This window comes from Apis cerana, linkage group LG11, assembly GCF_029169275.1.
Source record: "Apis cerana isolate GH-2021 linkage group LG11, AcerK_1.0, whole genome shotgun sequence".
NCBI classification, from domain to species: Eukaryota; Metazoa; Arthropoda; class Insecta; order Hymenoptera; family Apidae; genus Apis; species Apis cerana.
The window spans coordinates 846,886-868,728 of NC_083862.1; the positions used below are offsets into that span (position 1 = coordinate 846,886).

At 30.8% G+C, this 21,843-nt stretch overlaps 1 protein-coding gene and 1 long non-coding RNA gene across 9 annotated transcripts in view; one reads left to right on the forward strand and one right to left on the reverse strand.

The window, feature by feature from the left end:
• Positions 1 to 17: 17 nt before the first annotated feature.
• LOC107998574 (uncharacterized) overlaps positions 18 to 21,843 on the reverse strand; it is a 28,974-nt gene continuing 7,148 nt past the window's right edge. Inside the window, exons 1-12 of one of the 4 annotated variants that reach the window (XM_062081151.1) lie at positions 14,106 to 14,715; positions 13,797 to 14,038; positions 13,501 to 13,584; positions 12,464 to 12,676; positions 8,187 to 8,419; positions 7,579 to 7,790; positions 7,096 to 7,310; positions 6,224 to 6,427; positions 5,743 to 5,859; positions 5,064 to 5,348; positions 4,286 to 4,784; positions 18 to 1,577 (exon numbers count right to left, since the gene is read on the reverse strand). In XM_062081151.1, coding sequence (XP_061937135.1) covers positions 1,181 to 1,577; positions 4,286 to 4,784; positions 5,064 to 5,348; positions 5,743 to 5,859; positions 6,224 to 6,427; positions 7,096 to 7,310; positions 7,579 to 7,790; positions 8,187 to 8,419; positions 12,464 to 12,647 — 2,346 coding nt within the window. In that variant the 5' untranslated portion in view covers positions 12,648 to 12,676; positions 13,501 to 13,584; positions 13,797 to 14,038; positions 14,106 to 14,715 and the 3' untranslated portion in view covers positions 18 to 1,180. Of the gene's footprint in view, positions 1,578 to 4,285; positions 4,785 to 5,063; positions 5,349 to 5,742; positions 5,860 to 6,223; positions 6,428 to 7,095; positions 7,311 to 7,578; positions 7,791 to 8,186; positions 8,420 to 12,463; positions 12,677 to 13,500; positions 13,585 to 13,796; positions 14,039 to 14,105; positions 14,725 to 16,755; positions 16,896 to 21,843 lie in introns of those variants that run through there. The other 3 variants (XM_062081152.1, XM_062081150.1, XM_062081149.1) reach the window with 3 other exon arrangements.
• LOC107998575 (uncharacterized) lies at positions 16,963 to 20,638 on the forward strand. 5 transcript variants are annotated; one of them, XR_009831709.1, is made up of 5 exons: positions 16,963 to 17,655; positions 17,987 to 18,343; positions 18,414 to 19,821; positions 19,902 to 20,149; positions 20,212 to 20,638. It is a non-coding gene; the product is annotated as an uncharacterized LOC107998575 (long non-coding RNA). The 5 variants fall into 5 exon arrangements; XR_009831706.1 differs by having other exon boundaries at positions 18,414 to 19,049; positions 19,187 to 20,149; XR_009831707.1 differs by having other exon boundaries at positions 18,414 to 19,049; positions 19,275 to 20,149.

The window sequence follows — 21,843 nt, forward strand, 5'->3', positions numbered from 1 at the left end:
CAAATAAATACATACTATTTATTAATTATGTATGTTTTATTCCAGACGAATATGGGAAAAAATGTTTAACTTGTTAAAATAATATTAAATATAAATAATTAATTAAAATATATATAGAACAGATTTTACATAACGTTTTACACGTAGCTTGTCTTAGAACGAGCACCGTATCTAAATAAATTTTGATTCTGAAATGGATAACGTCGGCCTTTCCTTAATGATATCATTTTTAAATGTCGATTTATTATGAGAAATTTGTTTAATCTTTTTAAGGCGAGGCCAAGATACCCATAACAGATATTGATCTTATCGAATATAATTTTTGTAAATTAATACCATTCTTAATATTGTAATTAAACATTCATATAATAATTTATATTAGAATTCGTTTAATCGGTAATTTTATATATAAATATATATATATATATTATTCTCATTTTTTTGGCATATCCTTTGATCAACTTATGATCCTTCTTATTCACAACTTGCATCATTAACTTACGCTACTGTAATATACGATATTTACATTATGTAATAAGATATTTGTAAATGATTTACTGTATAATAGAACAATAAACATTTTTATCTATCAATCACGTTTTAAAATTCTTCTACACAACGTTTGATTCACCACGTTCCTTTAAATTCTATTTGGAGTTACAAATTGGAATTACAATTTCATAAATGATGGCATAATGAAGTAAATGCTAATTTTATATAAAAAAAAAAGTTTTTTTAATTACAATTTGAGTTTCAATTATCTATCTCAAAAATATTTTGAGATAAATGAGATTGTGAACTAGGAAATATTTAAAAATTATTTAAAAATTAAAACTAAATATCTAAAAAAATTTCTGATTTAATAATTTGTACATGCAAATATTATCACAATTATCCAGAAATTAAAATTAAAATAAAAATTAAAAAATTAAAATTCAAACAAAAGTATTACACACTTATTTAAAAATAAATTTAAAAATCACATTGATAAAAATTTTACAACATTGCATACTTCACTTATTTCTCAACATAAAACCATCATTATTCCTCATTGTATTACCATTCGTAAAACATTAAAAAATCGCTTACTCATGATCTAACAGCAGCAACTCGTCACAGTTATCGATTCACTGAAAATCTCAAGAAAAAAATATAGGATCTTAAATAACAGATCCGGTACTCAATATCTGTGATGGGACTGGGACTGCCTCCACTCAGGCGTAGAGTTACCGTGGTGATGATGATGATGATGATGATGGCGTTTCTTGTCGGAGATGCTGGCGTGCTTACTGGTAGGATATGTGGCTACATCGCTCACAACTAATTCCGAGCCATCTCTCTCGGTGTTGTTACCACGGTAATTTTCTCGATATCCTGGTTCATCCAGGGTCTCCTTACGACGAAGAGGAGGATGATTGGTCTTATGACCAGCCGTTTCATGCAGATTCTCCCAAGCTTGACGGTAGTATCGGTTCAAACCTCCTCGACTTTCGGACGAACTGCTTCCAAAGCTGGCTACAGTGTTGCAATCAGGAGATGCACGATGCCGATAATGCTTGCTGCTTCTACCACGATTTCTGTGTAAATACATTAACAATTGTTTATTAATTTATATTAAAAATAAGGATTCTGTTCTTTTTATATTTCTTTTTTTGTTTTTCTTTAAGCGGTGTAAATGCATTATCGATATGACCTTCAGATTTTTTATATTATCTTTGTAAAATGTATATACGTGTTTGGATAATATTCTAGCCAGTGTAATTGAAGCAAATAAATTGTAACACCATCACCAGTTCGAAGATAAAAGGAGTAAGAAAGATTTAGATATAAAATATAGATGCGTAATAATATTTATACTATCTCTTAATGCTTAATCTCTTGATTGATCCCATAATTTTAGTAACTATTATTATTAAGTAACTAAACTATTCTGTAAAAATAAAAATATCAAATCATACGTTTAAATTTAATTTACATTATTATAATTTTACTTTTCAATTTTATCATTTCTCTTAATTCATTATATTTTCTAATTACATTATAATGTGGTCTGTCAATTTTTAATTATAACAGGTCACAAGATACAAGTTATAAACAATTACAAATAAAAATAATTGTGGCAGCAATTCTTTTTCACGTGCCCTATTCAAAACTACTGTGCTACGAACGTGGTACGTACAAACCAAGCCACAGGGACCTCGGTGAGGAAGTGCACAAACGCTGCATCACGTGCACCCGGAAGTGAAGCATTGAAGTACTCACTCAAGAGTGAGACTTGGTGAACGAGCTATCGCTATATAAATATTTGTGCTCATTACAAACATTGCTCGTTTACCTTGACTAGTAATCACTCGCGAGGGTGGCGCATGGCGGTTGTAGTGGTACGTGGTGATGGTTGATGTAGTGGTGGGCGGTGGTTGCGTGGAGGGTGAGGGCAATAATGGTGGACTATATATATATATATATGTATATATACACAGGAGATAAACATGAGAGAAAGAGAGAAAGAGAAAAAAAAGAAAAAAAAAGAAACTAGAGGGATGGATTGGAAAAGTATCCAGCGCGATGGGCCGCCGAGAGACCAAAGGAGTAAGGATGATCAGTGCCGCGGCGTACCGTCAAATCGCGGCGCCCCAGGTGCTGGTCGGGGAAGGGCAGCGCCAGTAGTGTGTACCAACGCGAGGGCATCCCGGCGTCACCCCTTCCAAGGCCACCACTACCCCCACCCCTCAACGCACCAACCCCACCAAGCCCCCTGCGGCGCCTTCCTCTGACCCTGCCACTGCCGCTAGCCACCGCAACGCAAATGGGCTCAGTGTTAATTGTTATATTCTTGATCGTTGCCTAATTTCCTCTGATCAATCTTTCTTTTTTTTTGTTTCTTAATTTTTTTTACCATATATTTTATTTCTATTTTGACCATGGTTAGATTAAGTTTCTATTCTTCGATTCTTTTTTTGACCAATTTTTCATTGGTTTGAAAAGTTTAGATATATTCGTGGGATAATTTTTTAAGGATTGATTTTTAAGGTTAATGAAAAGGTTATGTAAAAAAGTATATATAATATGATATATAATTTATATTCGATTGTTTATAGCTTAGTAAATAAACTTCAATCAATATTTTACAAAAACTTTTGTATTTAAAATCAACTATCCACGAATATATTAACACCCTATATATATATAGATATATATATAGTTATTATAGGGTATAACAGGGTATTCGATTGGCAAAAAGATGTCCAAAAAAAATTTAAGGAATGATTCTTCAAGGAACGATTTTTCGTTTATTCTTCTTTGTCTTGAATAATCAGCTCTTAAATTTTTTGATATTATAATTCCTATCATATTCTAAATGTTTGAATTTATAATAACAATTATTACTTGATATATAGATAGAAATTTCTTAAAAATTATTTTCATCTTGATAATTTTATATTTTTTCACTTAAAATAGGGAAAGCTTTTACAGTTGCAACAAAATTACATTATAATATACTATCAATTGATAATATTGAAAAAAAAATACAATAAAAATCAAGAGGACTTAAAAATTGTTGATCTTTACACGTAACAACCCTTTGTTATACTACAACAAATTACAGTATTTTGAAAAAATACGCGATTAAATTAGAAGAGATTAGATAAGAAGATAGGCGAAAGAATAAAGACAGTTTGAACAAATATAGAGTAAGCGATACAGTTACACATGTAGAGTCATGTATTGTATATATAGAAAAGCTATAGTATAGTCTGCCCAAGAAATAATGCCTGTTAAAAAATTGAAGAAAGTTAAAAATAAAATTGCAGATACTAAAATACAGATGATATAATTTCATGATGTGAAGATCTTCAAATCAAAAATATACAGGGTGTTCAATTACAAATGTTCAAAATTTCAAAAGATAATTAATCATCATCCATTAATTTGGAGAATCATTCCTTAAATTTCTGGTAATCGAACACTCTGTACTATTTAACGTATATCAAAAAATTCAGTCTTTTGGAAAATAAAAGAATCACTATCCTAAATTAATTTTCTATTTTGATTCTTATGAAAGTTAGCATGAAAGTACAGTATATTACAGTTAGTAATAAACGAATAAACAAAAAAAAAACAATATATCACAAACAAAAATAACATAAAATACAAAATATACAAAGTACAATCTAATGTTACATTACAACAGGCGTTACTTTTGGTGCAACTAAAAATCTTGACATCACAGAGACAAAGAAAGAATCACGCGAATCGCGGATTTATTTTAATGATTTTCCTTTACCTGCGTATAAGTATTACAACGGTGGTGATTACAGCGGCTAGGAATACGAAACCACCGAAGACACCCAAGGCGATCACAGCGCCTAGATTTAATTTCGCTTGATGAGTGTTACTCGTGTGGTCGGCATTGTCCACCCTGTAGGGTCCAGAAGGTTCTGGAACACCGGTTCCAATCCCAACTTGTGCATTATCCACCCCACTGCCCGAAATCTCATTGTCCTGAGGATGATCACTGCTATCGTCGTTCAAAGGTGGCGAAGGAGGAGGTGCTGGCCTCTGAAGACCCACATTCGGTTTCCTCGCGATAGTCTCGCGAACCGTCGCGGGTAATTCAGCGGTGCTGGCCACTCTTCGAGGTGGTACAGAGGTGGTGGTCGTGGTTGTGGTCGTCGAGATTGTCGTAGGTCGAACTCGTGGCGGTAAGAATGGTTGCCGTGTTCTGGCGGTCGTTGTTCTTACAGTTATTCGAGGTGGGGCGGTCACCGTGGTGCGTGGTTCCTCTGTAATAAAATTTGTTCATTTTTTTCTGATTTTCTTTCTTACTGTAAAGAATAGAAGTCCATTTTGAACCATATGCTGTCCTGTATCTTGTTTATAAGAGATTAGATTTATAGTGTGACAATTGTCCAAGTATGTAAATATTTTTAGGAATTTCTTCTTTGAATGAAGGAATTTTTTTTCTTTTTTTGCGATGAATGAAGAAATAGATATAGATTTTTTGAGCTTGTAGAAAAATTTACAAATTTTTCGTTATTTATATTAATGAATGAATCAATTACCTATGCAGGTGGGTGCGATGTGATCGTACAATCCAGTGGGTAAACATAATATTTGTCGGTGCCCAGTGAGTCTATAATTCTTTTCACAAGTATAAGTGACGATACTGCCTACGAGAAGACTTCGATTGAAGCTCGATTTCGATGGCATTGTTTCGGTTTCGTCGATTTCATCGATTTGAATATAACTGTGCGGCACCGGTGTTGGAGGGTCGCATAGGATTGGTTCACAACGCGGCGGTGGTCCATTCCAACGCTCATCGATATCACAAGTTAATCTTGCACGACCTTTAATGGAAATTATTTAAGAATTTTTACATAAATTTAAATTAAAAATTAAATTAAAATAAAAATTGCTTAAACAATAAAATTCTATAAAGATCCATCTTCATTTGTTTTAATTTCCATTATTACTTACTATTAATTGCTTTACAAATTCATTATCATATTTCAAACCATTTCATATATTGCTCCAAAAAGTAATAAAAATCAAGATACTAAAAGAAGAAACAAGCTGAAACTATTATTATTATCATTTACCAAAAAAGACATGCTTACCAATTTCCTCAAACTGCTCCTTTATGAAGCATTTTCGAACATACGTATCAGAGTATTATTTACAAACGATACCCATTTATCAAACAATCAAGAAATAATGGCTAGCGCCACGATAAATTCTTACCAGTCATCTCGAATCCTTCATCGCAGGAATAAAGCACCTGACTGAGATAAGTAACGGTATTGTTGATAAGTGTGTAGCCTCCGTGTTTTATGTTTGCTGGGTAACCGCACTCGATGCCTGAAACGAGCAGAATGTTGAATTTAACATCGATATAACATATATGGTTCACCAAGTTGGTCTCTATATTTCTCTGATTCTTATGCTGTCCAACTATGAGAGAGAAGCAATGCTTATTGAAGAACTTAACTAGAAATCTTCAGTCATTGACATTATTTTGCCATTAAGAAATAATATTTTAGAATACTACTGTTCTTGTATTTACATTTCTATTTTAAGGAATTATTCTTTGCAATTATTTATGAAGTTATTAATAACAGTTACTGTTCTTATTAAGAAATAATATTTTACAATACTTTATAATACAATTATTGCTCTTATTATTTATATTTGTGAATTTGTCTTTACTGTGAATGATTCTTACTTTTGCACACAGGTGGAAACTCGTTGTAGAAGCCAGTGTCGAGACAAGTGCGAGTGGACGGTCCTATAAGAAGGCTGCCAGCGTTACAGGTATATTCTACGGTCGCGCCAACTTCGTATGCACTTCCGGAATTCCGATCTGCGGTTGTGGTCACCGTCATAGTGGAATTCGGCGGCTGTTCTGGTCGACCACATGCTCGTGGTTCTAACAGCAAACAAAGAATTTCATTTTTTTTTTATCTTTTTTTACTTGGCTGAAATTGCTTGCTATTTTTATGTTCAGTGATGGAAAAGGAATTATGGTGGATCATAATCTGTGGTTTATAGTTGGGAGAACTTATACTGATGATTTTCTTTTTTTTTTTTTGGAATTTATATATAAGTATATGAAATATTCCTAATTGAAACTTTAAGTTGAAAAATATTATTAGAAAATGTTATTTTTATTTTTAAAATTAAAGTTTTAAAAAAATAAAAATTCAAGAAAAATTTATTTGTTAGTTCTTGTTGAGAGTTTGAAAATTATATACATGACAAATAAATAAAATTCCTAACAAAATTTATAAAATATTAACAACACATGCAAAAGAATAAAAAATATCTAAAATATAATACCATTAATTATGATATTTGAGGAATAAAGCAAATTTTTATTCAAACTCCATTTTTTTATAATCTTATAATTATTGATTTATAAAAATTTGATTTCACATGAAAATCCAGTGATTATTGATTCTCAGCTTGTCACGTTACATCATTCATCTAGCGCATCCATAGATAGAAAAAGATATTCGTGTCATCATATAATTTGATAATAATGAGAGAAAGGAGTACGGAAGCGACGTTAGTTTGAAACTTATACCAGGTACTCACGGTGTTGACAGATGAAATTTAATCGAGCCGTGCAAGGAGTATCAGACCAAAGCCAACCTCTGCTACCATCGTATCGAGCACAATCCTCTTCTGTTCCTTGAGGCAAGCTCCAGAAAGAAACGGATACCTCCTCGCCGCTTCCTGTCCATCTCCAAACCGTGCGATCCTTCTGATCTCTCACTGCACCCATCCAGTATTGACTCGAGGTGTCGCTCCTTAACAGGGACATAAGATATAGAGTTTTTAAAAATCTTTATTGAGAATTTTTTCAATTATTTTTTACGTTAATTATAATTTGTAAATAACAAAATATGAATAAAATTTTGTCACTTGAATTAATTTTCAACTGATTGAATTATATAAGAGGATAATATTTAGAGATGCAATAAGTGAAGAAGAATATAAAAATGTTCAAAGATCTTTCATTCAATGATTTATATTTGTTTCATAGAATTCTATATTGTGATTTTTCTAAACGACTACCTATGCCTCCTCCACAATTCCCATGAAATAAATCCTTGCAACGCAGGATTGCTTTCATCCACTAAAGTTCCACCTCGTGCACGACAGAACGATAACGCCTCCCTGAATATCATTGGTTGCCGATTATAGAATATATAACACTTTCCATTATAAGTTGCTGTTGAACCTGGTGGCTGATCTCTGAATTGTGGACATCTCTCAATAGGAAGTGCCTGTGCAAAGAAATAATTAATTAGAAAAAAATACTTTTCAAAAACCTTACTTATTGCTAATTTATTATTAAAAATTCGTATTTCTAAAAACACAATGATACAAATAATAAAAAAAATGACATACAATTTAAAAAAAGAATTTATTGAATATTGATGAGTTTCCAAACTGAATTGAACTCTCAATTTTGATTGAGTTATATTTTTGTACATTTTTATATTCAAAGCTCTTTAAAATCATTAATTTTGAGACCTTTTTCCAAATCAGATCGTTCCAAAAGATTATTTTTTTCGTACTTACAATGATATTTCATAAAATTTCATAAAATTGCCAAACCAAAGAAAAGAACTTTTGGCACAACCTGACATTTTTTACCCATTTCAAATAAATTGTGGTACCTGATCGGTATACACGAAAGCCTCGCACAAAGAGAGTTGGACTGGGATTGGTGTCGGTGTGTTTGCCTCCAAATGCACGGAAACGAAAGCTCCTGGCATAGGAGGATTGCAGGGTAGGAAAAGAGGTTGGCCTTCTTCGAGAGGGCCGGTGAAACGATTGCAAATTGGATTCGTTCCCAAGTCCGGCCGATTGTTCCCGACACGAACCACGATTGTTCCTGGTATATCGTCGCCTGTAATCAGAGAACGTGCGTGAGAAATTTGAATTCGATAACCTATGCGATAACGATATTAATATTGGAAACAATCAAAATAGACTGATTGCATTTTTTTTGTATAGATTGTTATCGATTTCGATTCAGGCAAAAATATGGTTATTCAATTATTAGCTTTAATGCTAATAGATAATATAAATAGAGAAAAATTTTGTTCCAAATTTTACACAAAATTCTGAATACTTTTATCTTTTTTTCTAACTTTTTTCCTAATTGTACAAGTTAGATATAGTGAATTGATGCAGTATCTTTACATAGAAATTGAACAGAATTTTTCATCATAAAAATATTTAAAGAGAATCGAATATCTTCCAAACCAAAATTATTGACATAAATTACAATTCAATATCTCTTTCATTCAACGGGGTAACAATGCACAGAACACTCCAATCCATCAAAGAGAGGAATACTCTCCCGCATTAAAACGATAAACTATTATACATTTTTCACATGGATCGGAATCGATCCATGCTTTCACTTGCCGCACAAATTGCTACCCTGCAATCGCAAAACATTTGAACGGATAAAATAATGTGAAATAATCCAGGTGCCTAGGCAAGGACTACATCTTCCGACCTGGAAAGTATTCCAGGTGTGACCAGATGGATGGCCAACACCAATTACATGCTTTCCACGTTTTGTCCCCGTGTAATCATCTTCTAAACAGCGACAATTTCTTGTTTATATATATATGTATATATAAAAAAATATCCAGCCTGTCGAGAAACGTCACGAGTCATCCCGTGATATTAGAAAACGCGTTTCTAACGATGCGGCATGGTTGGTGATGGTTCGAGATCGTTCGAAGTCGTTTAAAAAAATTTTTGAGAGTTTTAGTGTACCTTATAATCAAGTTTATTTGTGAATTATCTGTATATAGTCTTTAATTAATATAGATTGAATCAAAGTTATAAATGAAGCTAGGGAAATAAATTGTTACTATTAGTTAGCTGCGAATTATTTGAAATTGAATTTTAAAAAATAAAAATTTGATTTTGTACAAACTTTGCAAGTCTAAAGAATCAATTCTCAATTCTGCATAAATACAATTCTACTTGTAAACGTGTATATTTTAGTTTTTAATAAAAAAGAAAAGAGAGAAGAAAAATAATACCTACATAAAATAATACCTAAATACACACTTTCGAAAATTTTCAGGATATGCAACTTTAAAAATCAATTTCTAGTAACAAGTAAACAGAATTCTTAGAGAATAAAAATTCCCTATTTTTCTTTCATTCCTGGCTATCGAGTTGCTCTGTTTATTTTACGTATGAGTTATAATCATAACTGCTTGGCATTTTCTTTTCATATTGCCGGAAACGGCGAGCTCGCGTTTGGTGAACGATAACCGATCTCGATCGTAATTAAAACGCTCCGCTAACAGCCTCTTATCTATTAGCCGCGTGAAAGTTGCTTCTCCTTGTAAAATATCGAGTTGATTTAATTACGATACACTACACTTGTTCATCGGCGAAACACGAAGATTATCGTCACGTGCGGATGTTAGGTGAATCGTGACCAAAGAGGAAACGAGTGTTGGAATAAGGCTGCTATTTATTTGGATAACACGCAATTTTTGTACGTAACGAAAGTGTAGCTTAGAATTATAGGAAGAGAGAAAAAAAATAAATAAAATGGAAAGATATAAAATTTAAATATTCGTAGTAATTATACTCTCGAGTCCATTTGCATGTTTGCATATGCAATGTGGATGGACTAATGATTGGATTAGAAACGTGTATTTAATTTTGAATTTGTTTGGAATTTTTAATGTATATTAACTTAGGAAACAATTGTTGAATTGATGAATTAGAGATGTTAAAATTTAAATTTTTAAAAAAGGAGATTTTGTAAAAAATTGAAATGAGTTAAATTATAAATTTAAAATTTCCTCGAAAAAGAAGAATTCTTCCTATTTAAATATTTAAATAGCATCGGCTTTCCTCAAGTAAGAAAGAATTAAAAAAAAAAAAAAATGCTTATACTTATATTTGCACTTTCCTGAGAAAATAATCATTTCGAATCTTTTCTTGAAAGTTTATAGTCTTTTTAATTAATCGTCTAACAATTAAACGAAAAATATGAAAGTACATTAACAAAAAAGAAAGCAAGTTTCCAAAGAATTTTCTAGACTACGTCAAATCGATATACCATCTCTAATATGCATTATTATTATACAATATAAAATTTGCGATGCATACTGTTTCGTGAAAGATTGAGAATTATCGTTATTATTATTATTTTTTTTTTTTTTTAAGGAAGAGTGCAGTAAATTTCTTCCAAGAATAACAAAACTACTCTCACTCTTTATTTCCGTGTAAACGGCACGCCATTATCAGCCATTTCGTTTAACGGTGAAAGTTTTCCCTTGTTTGATCGGTAATACGAATCTCCATTACTTAAACTCATAACTTTAAATTTATTCCAACTAAAATTGCGGAAATTGTAATAATAAGAGGAATAAAATAAATTAGTAATGAAAATTTACGAGTGATTCGTTAATAAATATCTATTATAAATTCCGAGTAACATAAAATATTATACGGTTTAAAAGAAAATTGCAACTTTGTTTTCATAATGACATTATTGGCAATTTGATAGTTTTATTATTGTTCGTAAAATTTTATGCCAGTTGTGTAATTTTTTTAATACTTTTCTAAGATATGTCTTTAAACGATTATAATACGAGGGTTAATGGAGTTGATAGACGATATAAAATAAAATAATAAAATGGAAATTAATTTTGCAATGGCACGATATTTTTCTGTTTTCCTTATAGAATAGTACATTGGAATTTTGAATTCTCGCGTACTTTCATGCTTTTATATGATATTCAAAAAAATCAAAATGTTATTAAATTAATATTCAGATATATATTTTGAATAATTAATCGATACTTTCTTGTAAATATATATCGATTAATGATAATGATCGATACGTAAAATAACATCGTGTCTTTTAAATAGATCTTTTCTTTTTTCTTTTATCTTATTATTGGCACGCGTGAAAACTTCTAGAAACTTTCCAGTTCGACAGCAAAAATCTTTTCACTTGATCGATAAAAAACGATGCCATTTATTTTTTCATGCATATCAATTTACAGTATCAATTAGATTAAATATTTTGAATATGTATAAATATACTACTCGAAGAATTTAATTTTTTAACTACTAAGTTGAATCACAATTTTTTCAATTATTATATAAATATTATTAAATGTATCTTTGACAAAATTGGAAATATCTTTGGAAATATTGTAACTATGTCCATGATTTTCAACTCTTCCATTTATTACTAATCAATTTTTACAATGATTTTCTGATTAATTCTCTTAGAAAATTTCAAACTTCAAATTTTAATTAATTCAATAATGTTTCAATTTTTCAAATGTACACGAATTTCACGAGGATAGTCCTCTAACGATAAAATCTACGGGACAGCGTGAAAGTATCGATAACTTCTTCATCAATCGTCTACAATTTCCGAATTGTGCGAAAAATTTTCGCTCGTAGAGCGTCATTATTGCTCCCATAATTGGCTGTTTATCGATAGAAAGCCGAGGGAGATCGCGTCATTGAAATGAAAGTGGCGTTCCATCACGTTACAGGGATTAAACTTTGTGTTTACGCTTCCTGACCATTTTCACCGACGATTCATTCCTTAGCCTTTGATTTGGTATTTGGAATTTTCTGATTATCGTATTGCTGGATATTGTCGGATTGATTTTAACTCTATCCATAACTATTCGTTTATCTATTTATCCGAAAATTTTTATTAGATATTTATTATATTTCTGGTGGATCTGTAAATTATGATTTTGATAAATGAAATTAAATAAAATGAAGTTTGTATCTCGAAATTTGTTTCTTTCATTAAACAATTGATAAAGATGTGAATATATATATGAATATATATATATATACAATCATTCATTAAATCAAATGTTAGTAAAAGATTTAGAATTTTGGAATAAAATTCTACTCTTAATATGTTACTTACCGCAACACGGTTTACCAAAGTCAAGTCGTACCAATTGTACCATATAGGGTTCAAGCAGGTTCACGTACCACCAGGGTCTGTGCTCTGGTCTGGTAAGGGTGCAAGTTTGAGGGGTGTAAATTTGTCCACTGCTGCCATCCACCGCACGCTGTGGAATTCCACCCTCCGAGGTGCTCGATTGCATAGGAGCTTTGCCTCCGGCAACATTTAAAACTGTAATTTAAAAAACAAAAATTAGAACCCTTAGATTTTTCACTTAAGTTTTACATTTAAATTATATAACGAGGAAACTGTAAAATTGAAGAGAGAAAAAAAAATCATTTAAATTATATATAAATCTGTTTAATAAAAAGTAACCTTATCTCAATTATTTTATTTTTTAAAAATAAAAAGTATAGTATACTACTTATACCAGAAAATATTCCAAGATATCTAGGAAAATATTAATTAATTATTTTTAATATATTTCGAAATTTTACGAGCAATTTATTAAGGGGTTAAAATTTCATATTCAGAGCAAAACGAGTTTGAGAAATTCCTTTCGAGGTTTTCATCGAGGTGATGACGGAATAAACCGCAAGACACGCGACGGCCAGATTAGTCTCTTCTTATGCATCCCTTGTGCGGTTTCTTGCATTCCTAGATACCAAGTGTACAACACGATGCATCGCACACGACGTGCCCCGCCCCAATTGCGGTACTTGCCACACGTGCTCATAATGTGCAAAACGTCGTTACATTAACTCGTATACTATTATAGTTATTAGAGACTATAACTATCTTGAAACTGGTTATACCAGGTTTCGATCCCTTAACAATTATCGTCGATTAGAACGTTTATTCGTTACATTAAATATGTATTTGATAATTGTGAAACTCAATTGAGATTTATAGTCGAAGAAAGATTTGAAAACTCAATCAGCATAAATCATGTTTTTTTGAAAATCATCTATTTGTTTACATTTTTTAGTGATTCATTTCGATAATTTACCAACGACTGATTGAAAGTTTTAAACGATAAAATGATTTTTGAGTACTTGAACGATTAGTAGTTCTTCCGTTGATTATCCTTCTTCCGTTACGTAGATAATTTAATATATATATTGTTCTAAACTTTTTATCTGGAAAGACAATAATTTAAGATATATTTATTTGAATAAAATATAATTTTGATCGAGAAAAAAGCGTATAAAGTAATTTAATAATAAAAGTATCTAATGAGAAATTAAAATTAAGATTAAAGTTTTTATAAATAATAATCCGATAATTTAAAAGGAAATGTTATAAAGTAAAACAAGAATATCGAAAGTAAAGTAAAAACATAAAGAATCACCTTGCTCGCAATCTCATGCCCTGATTTACTTAAGATTATTAATTAGAATGTTCCACATATTAACGAGCATTATATTAAATTACATATTCATTTATATTTGACACCCTTTACATATTCTTCGTTATTCTTTAAGAAATCTCAATAATTAGCATTATTCCAATAAATTTAATTATAAATTGATTCACTACATCTATTACCAATCATCAAAGTAGTATAATATTGTATTATTATATTACATTAACCTTGTATAAAACAATTTGTAATATAGTTTCAATAATTAGCACAACGGCAATCATAAAGCTGACTCACCATAAATTATTGATTCAATGATATCCTACTTCCACTGAGTCTCATCGAAAAGACTTTGAAGACATCATAATATATCATACACCATGCAAATAATTAGTAACATTTTACTTAATAATCAGCACAACTTCTACTAATGAAATAATCCTCCATTTTGTTCGAATTTTATCAATTTACAAAATTAAAAGTTACACTATATCGATTCATAAAATTATGTTATACTTTATACAAAAACATTCGTATAATCATAAACATAACTGCAATTCAATCGCAAGGCTGATTCATAACATCATCGACAACCTATTTCCAGCCTCCGTCATAGAAGGACGAATTACTTCTCTACGAGGCTTTGAGAAAATCTACGCGGCTCATTGCCATTCCCATTGAGCGAGAAGAAGAAGGTCGGGTATCGTACGGTTGAACACTCGTTTGGCACGCAGATGCTATTCGCGAAACTTTTGTGCACATTGCACATTCGCGAAGAAGTTACCGGGCTTGCGGTAGTTTTACTGTACCGTAACGTGAGAATTTTATCGGCGCCTAACTGGCATTACCACAATCGCGGCTAACGCATCACTCGAAACAAGATCGCCATTTTTGTCATCTAGGTTAATCTCTGATCGAAGCGCCACTTATAACTAGCCAAGTTCTATGGATGAAAAGAAATCGCAAAGTTAGGTTTGAAGATTTTTTTTTCTCGATGAAAATTGGCGCGTAAAAAATAGATCGATTGTAGATTGAATTTAATATCGATATTGGTATTTGATTATATCGCGAGATAAAATTGAGGTTAAGTTGGAACATGATAGGTCATTCTAAAAATTTTCTTTTCGGATGAAATAAATATTGATAGATACAAAAGAAAAATGAATGAATGAAATATACAAAATATAAATTTTATAATTGTTAAGAAAATACAATGTACTTACGATCAATGTTATTTTTATACTTGCAGATAAAATTAGCAATATAAAATAGAATAAGTATAACGAATACAGTTATAAATCATAATATCGAAATATAAATAGAAATCGTGATTCTTTTCTATAAATGAAGAACGCATAATTGGTAAAAATTATTTTACCATGAAGCAATCGAGGTTAATCCTGATCGACCCCTATAAATCGGCGTTGCTAATTCATTCAGACGATGGGATATTATAGCTGAAGCCAATGTCACTGTGAAATCTCTTTAATAGGCAAACCTCTAATAAACGTATATGTATAGAGGCATTAGATTAATGATGCGTAGTATATTAAGGAAAAAATGAGATTTTAAATATATTTATAATATTATGTTATAGAATCTATTAAAAAATTTTCTAATTATTAAAAATTCGAAAAAATTGACAAAAACCTATTCGATATGTTTCAAAATCGAGATCCTTCAAATTTGAAAAAACATGTTATTTTCTGATTATGAGAATGATGAGAGTAGATAGTATTATACAGTAGAGAATACTGTTTTAACATTATCTTATTTTTTAAAAATTCACGAGTACGACCTGTAAAGTCACGACTTTAAAAATATATATACTTGCAGAACAATTGGAAGATATACGAATGAGACAGCAAAAGCATTGTGCGGAGGACATTAGCGAGGAGACAAGTCTGTTATAACGTTACATTGTGCACACCGTGCAAATCATATATTCTATGATTTCTAACTGTTCAATTTCTGTAGATGTTTCGAATAAAAAGCTGTGACTTATATCCTAATTATATTACAGTTATTGGACAAGGATTAGTCGAGCAGTGTTTCATCTGCATATAAAATTGAACGATAAATTATTCAAGATTTACAAATATTTCTATAAATGTACAGTAAATACTTTTATGACTCGATACGGTGGAATTATAGAATAAGATACGATCATCAGATTATATTATGATCAAAAGTCATAAAGGGAAATTTTTACTTGCTTTTATGGTAAAAAGACATCAAACGTTCTCCTTGGACGCTTTACTAAATTCAGTCATTGTAAATGGCACATTTTGCACGTACAAACATCAACATTTACGTTATACAAAATCCTTATAATCCTACTATGTACAGATTATAAATTATATAAAGTAATTATAGTATAAAATATAAAGTAACTATATAAAGATATAAATTGTGTATTGTATTTAAAAAGAATTTTATCGAATAAAAGAAATTCAAAGTTCCTCAGACATTTAAATAAATAAAATATTAAAAATACACCTGATCATAAATATCTATATTGATTATTATTCTATCAAGCGAAGAATCCTGAATATTCGAAGTAAGAAGTCGAAGCCAAGAAATTTAAACTTCTAAAGCATTGGAATAGACTTTTAAAAAAGGTATCCGATTCCAAAATCGATCTATATTCTAGAATGATTGTGAGTAGACTACATTGACTATCAGAGAATTACGTGATGAAAATATCAATGTTTTCTCAAGCAGAGAATCATGAATATTCCTAAAGCAGGAAGGCAAAAAATTCGAACTTTCAATTTAAGAAAGCAATTAAATAGATATTGACTATATTCAAATACAAGAAAATGACAACTTTTTATTATAAAATTCAGAATCTGAATAAGCTATTCTTACATTCTGCATTGACTCAATATATTAGAGTATATAGGTGTGTACTATGTATATATAAACATAACCTAGTCGTACCTACCTCGAGCGAAGAAAACCGTGAATATGCGAAGAAGGAAAAGAAGCCAAGACCACGAAGCCAAAGAATTCGAATTTCGAAAGTATTCGAACAGTTCTTAAATAGCTTTTAAGAAAAAAAATTATCCGATTACAAAGTCGAGATACGTTCTATCCAAGCGCAGATAGACTACACAGAGAACGTGTAATTGATGCGTTCTCGACCTAAACCTACATACCGACTCCTTTCAGTTATACTCGTTCCCACACGCGTTCTCGACACACACGTGGATACGTCATAATTTACAGTTACTTCTTACACGGATTATTACGAAAGGTTTCAATATATCTATTCAAACACGTTGGATCGAGCAAAAAGAGAGACGAGTTTCACCACGTGCTGGTATAGTTATCGGCCAAGACCGGAACAAAGGAAAGCGGTTTCTCGTTATTGTAGAATTTTTTTTAATTGCAACGTATAATTGACAATATATATATATATATATATATATATATATATATATATATATATATATATATATATATATGATTTTAAAGAAACGATCGAGTATTTTTCTTTAAAGTATGTATTTTTTTATATATATATTGTTTAAAAAGTAAAACAAGAGAAGGAGTTATTGAAAACCGATGAAAATATCCTCGATATTTTTCAACATTTTAAACGCAAAACATGTATCTATATACACAGGTGCATTATTTGAATATTTATAAGTTCGACTAACGATTGGAATACAGATACATGCGATTTACATGCTAAGAAGCGTTGAAGCGATTAAACCGTAATTGGTCGATTGTAATAGTTCAATTTTAGCACGTTATTGCCAGTTAGTGGTCACGCATATGCATGCGAAGGTGTTTTCTATTTCTATACACGGAACAATGTTAAAGGTGGAGAATGTTAATCGTAAGTATTTGCATATCATTGAAACTCTAATTAAGATCAGAATAATCGTATATATATATATATGCAAGAAGCGATTTAAAATTTCTTAAAAGGTTATATATATATAACCTATATATATATATATATATACATAACCTATATATATATATATAACCTATATATATATAACCTTTCAATTTTAAATCGCTTCTTGCATTATAATTTGCTTAATTTGTAAGATATAAAATGATCAAATATCATTTATAATTCTACATTCGTAAAAAAAGCTACGTTAAAAAAGAAATGATCTCGCATTTAACGGCAAAATGCTAACTGCGTTTTACATTCGTAGAAAGTATCGAACGAGTTCATCATCGTGCCAGTCATAAATACCACCGTAGTTTACGATCTCTCCGAGAAGAAAAGAATTTGCAAAAGCACAAACGGTGTTTAACTCTCATCGGAGCTTTGAAGACGATGATTAGAACCTTTACGGATGGAAAAATCGAAAGAAAACAAGTGAAAGTTGGCGTAAAAATTACGCGGTGCGCACTTAGCGGATGCAAAAAAAAAAAAAAAAGAAGAAGAAGAATTTTACTCGATAACTAGAAATGAGATCATCGGTTCACTCGTTTCGTTGGAGTGCAATTTTCCAAGAACGGTCGTACATACGTTCCGAGACGGATTTATTAAGATGATCTAAATAAAGGTATTCACTTTTCCCCTCTTCCTTCTTAAAAATTATTTATTAATTAATCTAGCGCATATTTTTTTTTAAGGTCTCTTTAAGTAAGAATAAAAATCAAGAATTAAATTAAAAATCAATGAAAGTGGCTCGCTATCGAGGAAATTTTTTATCTTCTTATCTTCACACCATTATTAAACTATTGGCTACTGAACATATAGCGATTATATGTACAGAAATTTTTTGATCTCTCAATGAAACTTGGAAATCATTGGCCAGTGTGTATCACAATATGGAACAGTATTCTTTTATTTACACTCGGTAATTAAAATTACGGTAAATGAACGCGATTACGTCGATCCAGGTAGCAGTGAACGGCGTACAAGTTTACCTTCGAAAAGTCAAGTTCACGCATAAGTGCGTAAGTGGCAATCCGCTGTCGAGGCTGGCAGAAAATTACGAGAAAACGTTTACCGACACTGCGAAATCTGTCTGCTTGTTTATTTATGAAATCAGTCCATGTCAAATTATAATATGATGGTATAATGGTAATTGATCCCGAGCAAATATATTTATATCTAAGAAAAAAGGAAAATTGCAAAATGTGATTTTTTGTGTTCGTTGCACAAATAGGAATGATAATAACAGTTGTTTAATACTGTTATGTTGTAAAATTATGTAAAAAATTACTCTTAACCAGTTGACCAATGCATTTTTTCTCGAGTTGTACGTAAGTAGAATAATCTAAAGATATTTTTGTATAATTTTGTATTACATTTACAATATATTCGTATTTATTTATTTATTTATTTATTTTATATATTTTATCCACTCGAAAACCAATCGAAACTTTCGGATTAAACGAAGTTGAAAGATCGAAAAGATCTTTATGCTCCAATTTTTATGAACATCGTTGAGTGACTAAGCTTTAAACATCGCTTCATTGGCTGTTCAGGTCTGTTGGTTGAAGTCAAACAAAGTGGTACGGTTTCCCCCGAGCAATCGAAATTACTTAGAAAACTTGAGAAATATCGATTAAAATATTCACAACTCAGTGAATATCATCAAGATTTTTGGATCTTCAAGAGGATTGCTTCAACTATTTTTCGAAGCATTGTTTCCAGGAATTTGTTCCTTTAAAGTTCCTCTACTTTTTCATTGGGAAAGAATTCTAATGTATTGCAATATTATGAAAAAAATTGAAAAACAATTAATTTTTTTCTAATTTCACTTATTTTATACGGAGATTAAAGAGTCGTAAATAATTCGAATATTAGTAAAAGAAAATAGCAAAAAAACGAAAAAAAGCATGAAAAGCATTTTTACTGTAGTTCGAATAAGGAAATGTCCATTAGTAAAACGATAAAATTCAATGCCATTATTTCCATCGAATAAATATAAAATTTAATATTATTCCTCGAAATAAAAAAATAATTTTAATAGTAATTCTACAAGAATATTCGTACACTGATCCTCATCGATCGCGAATCAATCGAACCAACGTAATATATCCTCGATAGATAGCTCGTCTAACGATCATCCGGATTGCCAATAATATCCTTAAATAATATCTTTTATCCAGTCAAAGATCACTGCACGATAGAAGTTCAGCAACGGTAAAAGGATTGATGGGATCCTGGATTCGAAGCTACTTTCCAACAGGCATACTTTATATGCTTCATCGACTTATTCAAACTTTACTTACATATATGCCTTTTAGTTTATCATTTATGCTGATCGAATGGAAATTTATGTAACGTATCGATTAAAGTGTACTTTGGAATTCTTTTTCGTCTTATCGGTAAATAAAAAAATAGGAGGAAAAAAAAGGTAAAAATTAACTGTTCTTTAATATTAGACACGAGATTGGAATGTGCGTGTAATTTTTTCAGCTACAAAAATACTTTGAATAAGGCGGAGGGCAAACGTTGCGATCGTTCCACCGTGTCGGAATCACGTAGTTCTAATTCGACGCCATGACGACCCAGTTCTTGGATATTTTATGCCGTTTCTTTTGGATTGTCGGTTACATCTCGTATCTCGTACGATTTGAATAAATTCACGTTTGAGACTGAGTGATTAAAGATAAAAATAAAATTATAAAAGCAGGTATTTATTCGAGACTTTGGATTTATCATTATAATAATAATAAATAATTTTTTTATCGTTCATAAAATTTGAATCGTTAATGTTTAATATTTTTTTTTTCTTTTTAAATTTCATTCATTCAGCTATTATTTTTGTTGTTATTGGACAAGACGAATTCATTTCGTCATAGATGATAACTGTTCGTGCAATAAAGTTCCATTAAATTAAAAACGGTTGTTCTCTTTTAAAAAAAATCTCTCTTAAGTAACAAGGCAAGAAGAATCGTAAGCGATCATTAAAGTGATTGATTTTACTTTAGAAGAAGGAAAGGAAAAAAAAAAAACTCAAATGTCATCGTTTCTTTTTTTTTACTTTACTCGTTTTCTTCCATCTATTTTGCAATCATCCATTAAACAATTTTAAAATAAAATTTTAATCGCCATTTATTTACTTCATCACGAATTATTTTACGCTCAAAAAATTTACAACCGAAATAAATAAATGCATTTCGAGCGAAGGATCGATCTCGAGAGATCATTAAAGGGGGAAATAAATTCGACGTGGGCCAGGAAGGACAGAACCTATGCGAGGAATGCGCGCCAGGTTGAGAAGGCCGCGGGCGTTGTTAGGAGGTAACAGGTTCAGACTTAACGGTGTAAGGCCCCCACTATCTTTGCCATTTCTTTTACTGTCTCCTCGGTCAAGGACACCCTGAATCAGGTCACTTGCCTCCCGAAATTTCGTACCAACGATTCGTACGTACATTCTCCTTGCAGAATTCTTTTTCATTGGAAAAAGCGAAAAAAAAAATTTTTTTCTCAAAAAGCATTAAACCGATCCTTTTCTCAAAAGTGTAACGCAACATTTTTAAATTTTGTTTGTTAAAAAACGTTTCTGATCTATTTAATTTGATTTTTAAGTTTCAGAATTTAATCATTACCATTCTTGAAAATAATTTAATTATTGCTCAACGATAACAATAATAAAATCTAACCTTTTGGTGAATTGAATTTTTTTTTTTTCTTTGCTTGAGAATTATTTTTATGCTGAGAATGTATTCTATGCATCATAAATATCAATTCGATATTTGATAAACGCTAAAAACAGGCGTGACCGGAAGTACGTATACAAGTTTCCTCCGAACGTGAAACTTTCTCTTAAGCCTACATCCGCAAACATGTTTGTACCCCGATTACATACCAACACCTTTTCCAACAATTCTTTTGTCAACGCAATCTATCCACCTCGTGTCTTTTACATACAATATTCCTTTCTCATTTTTCATTCTTCACAATCTTCCAATACAACCTATTCATCTTCGAACGTGAGAATTATAATACAAAAGAATATGCACAAAAATCAAAAGATAAATATTTACTCTACTATTTAATATTGCTTCATCAAAATACTCGATAAATTAGTAATTGAAATTCACT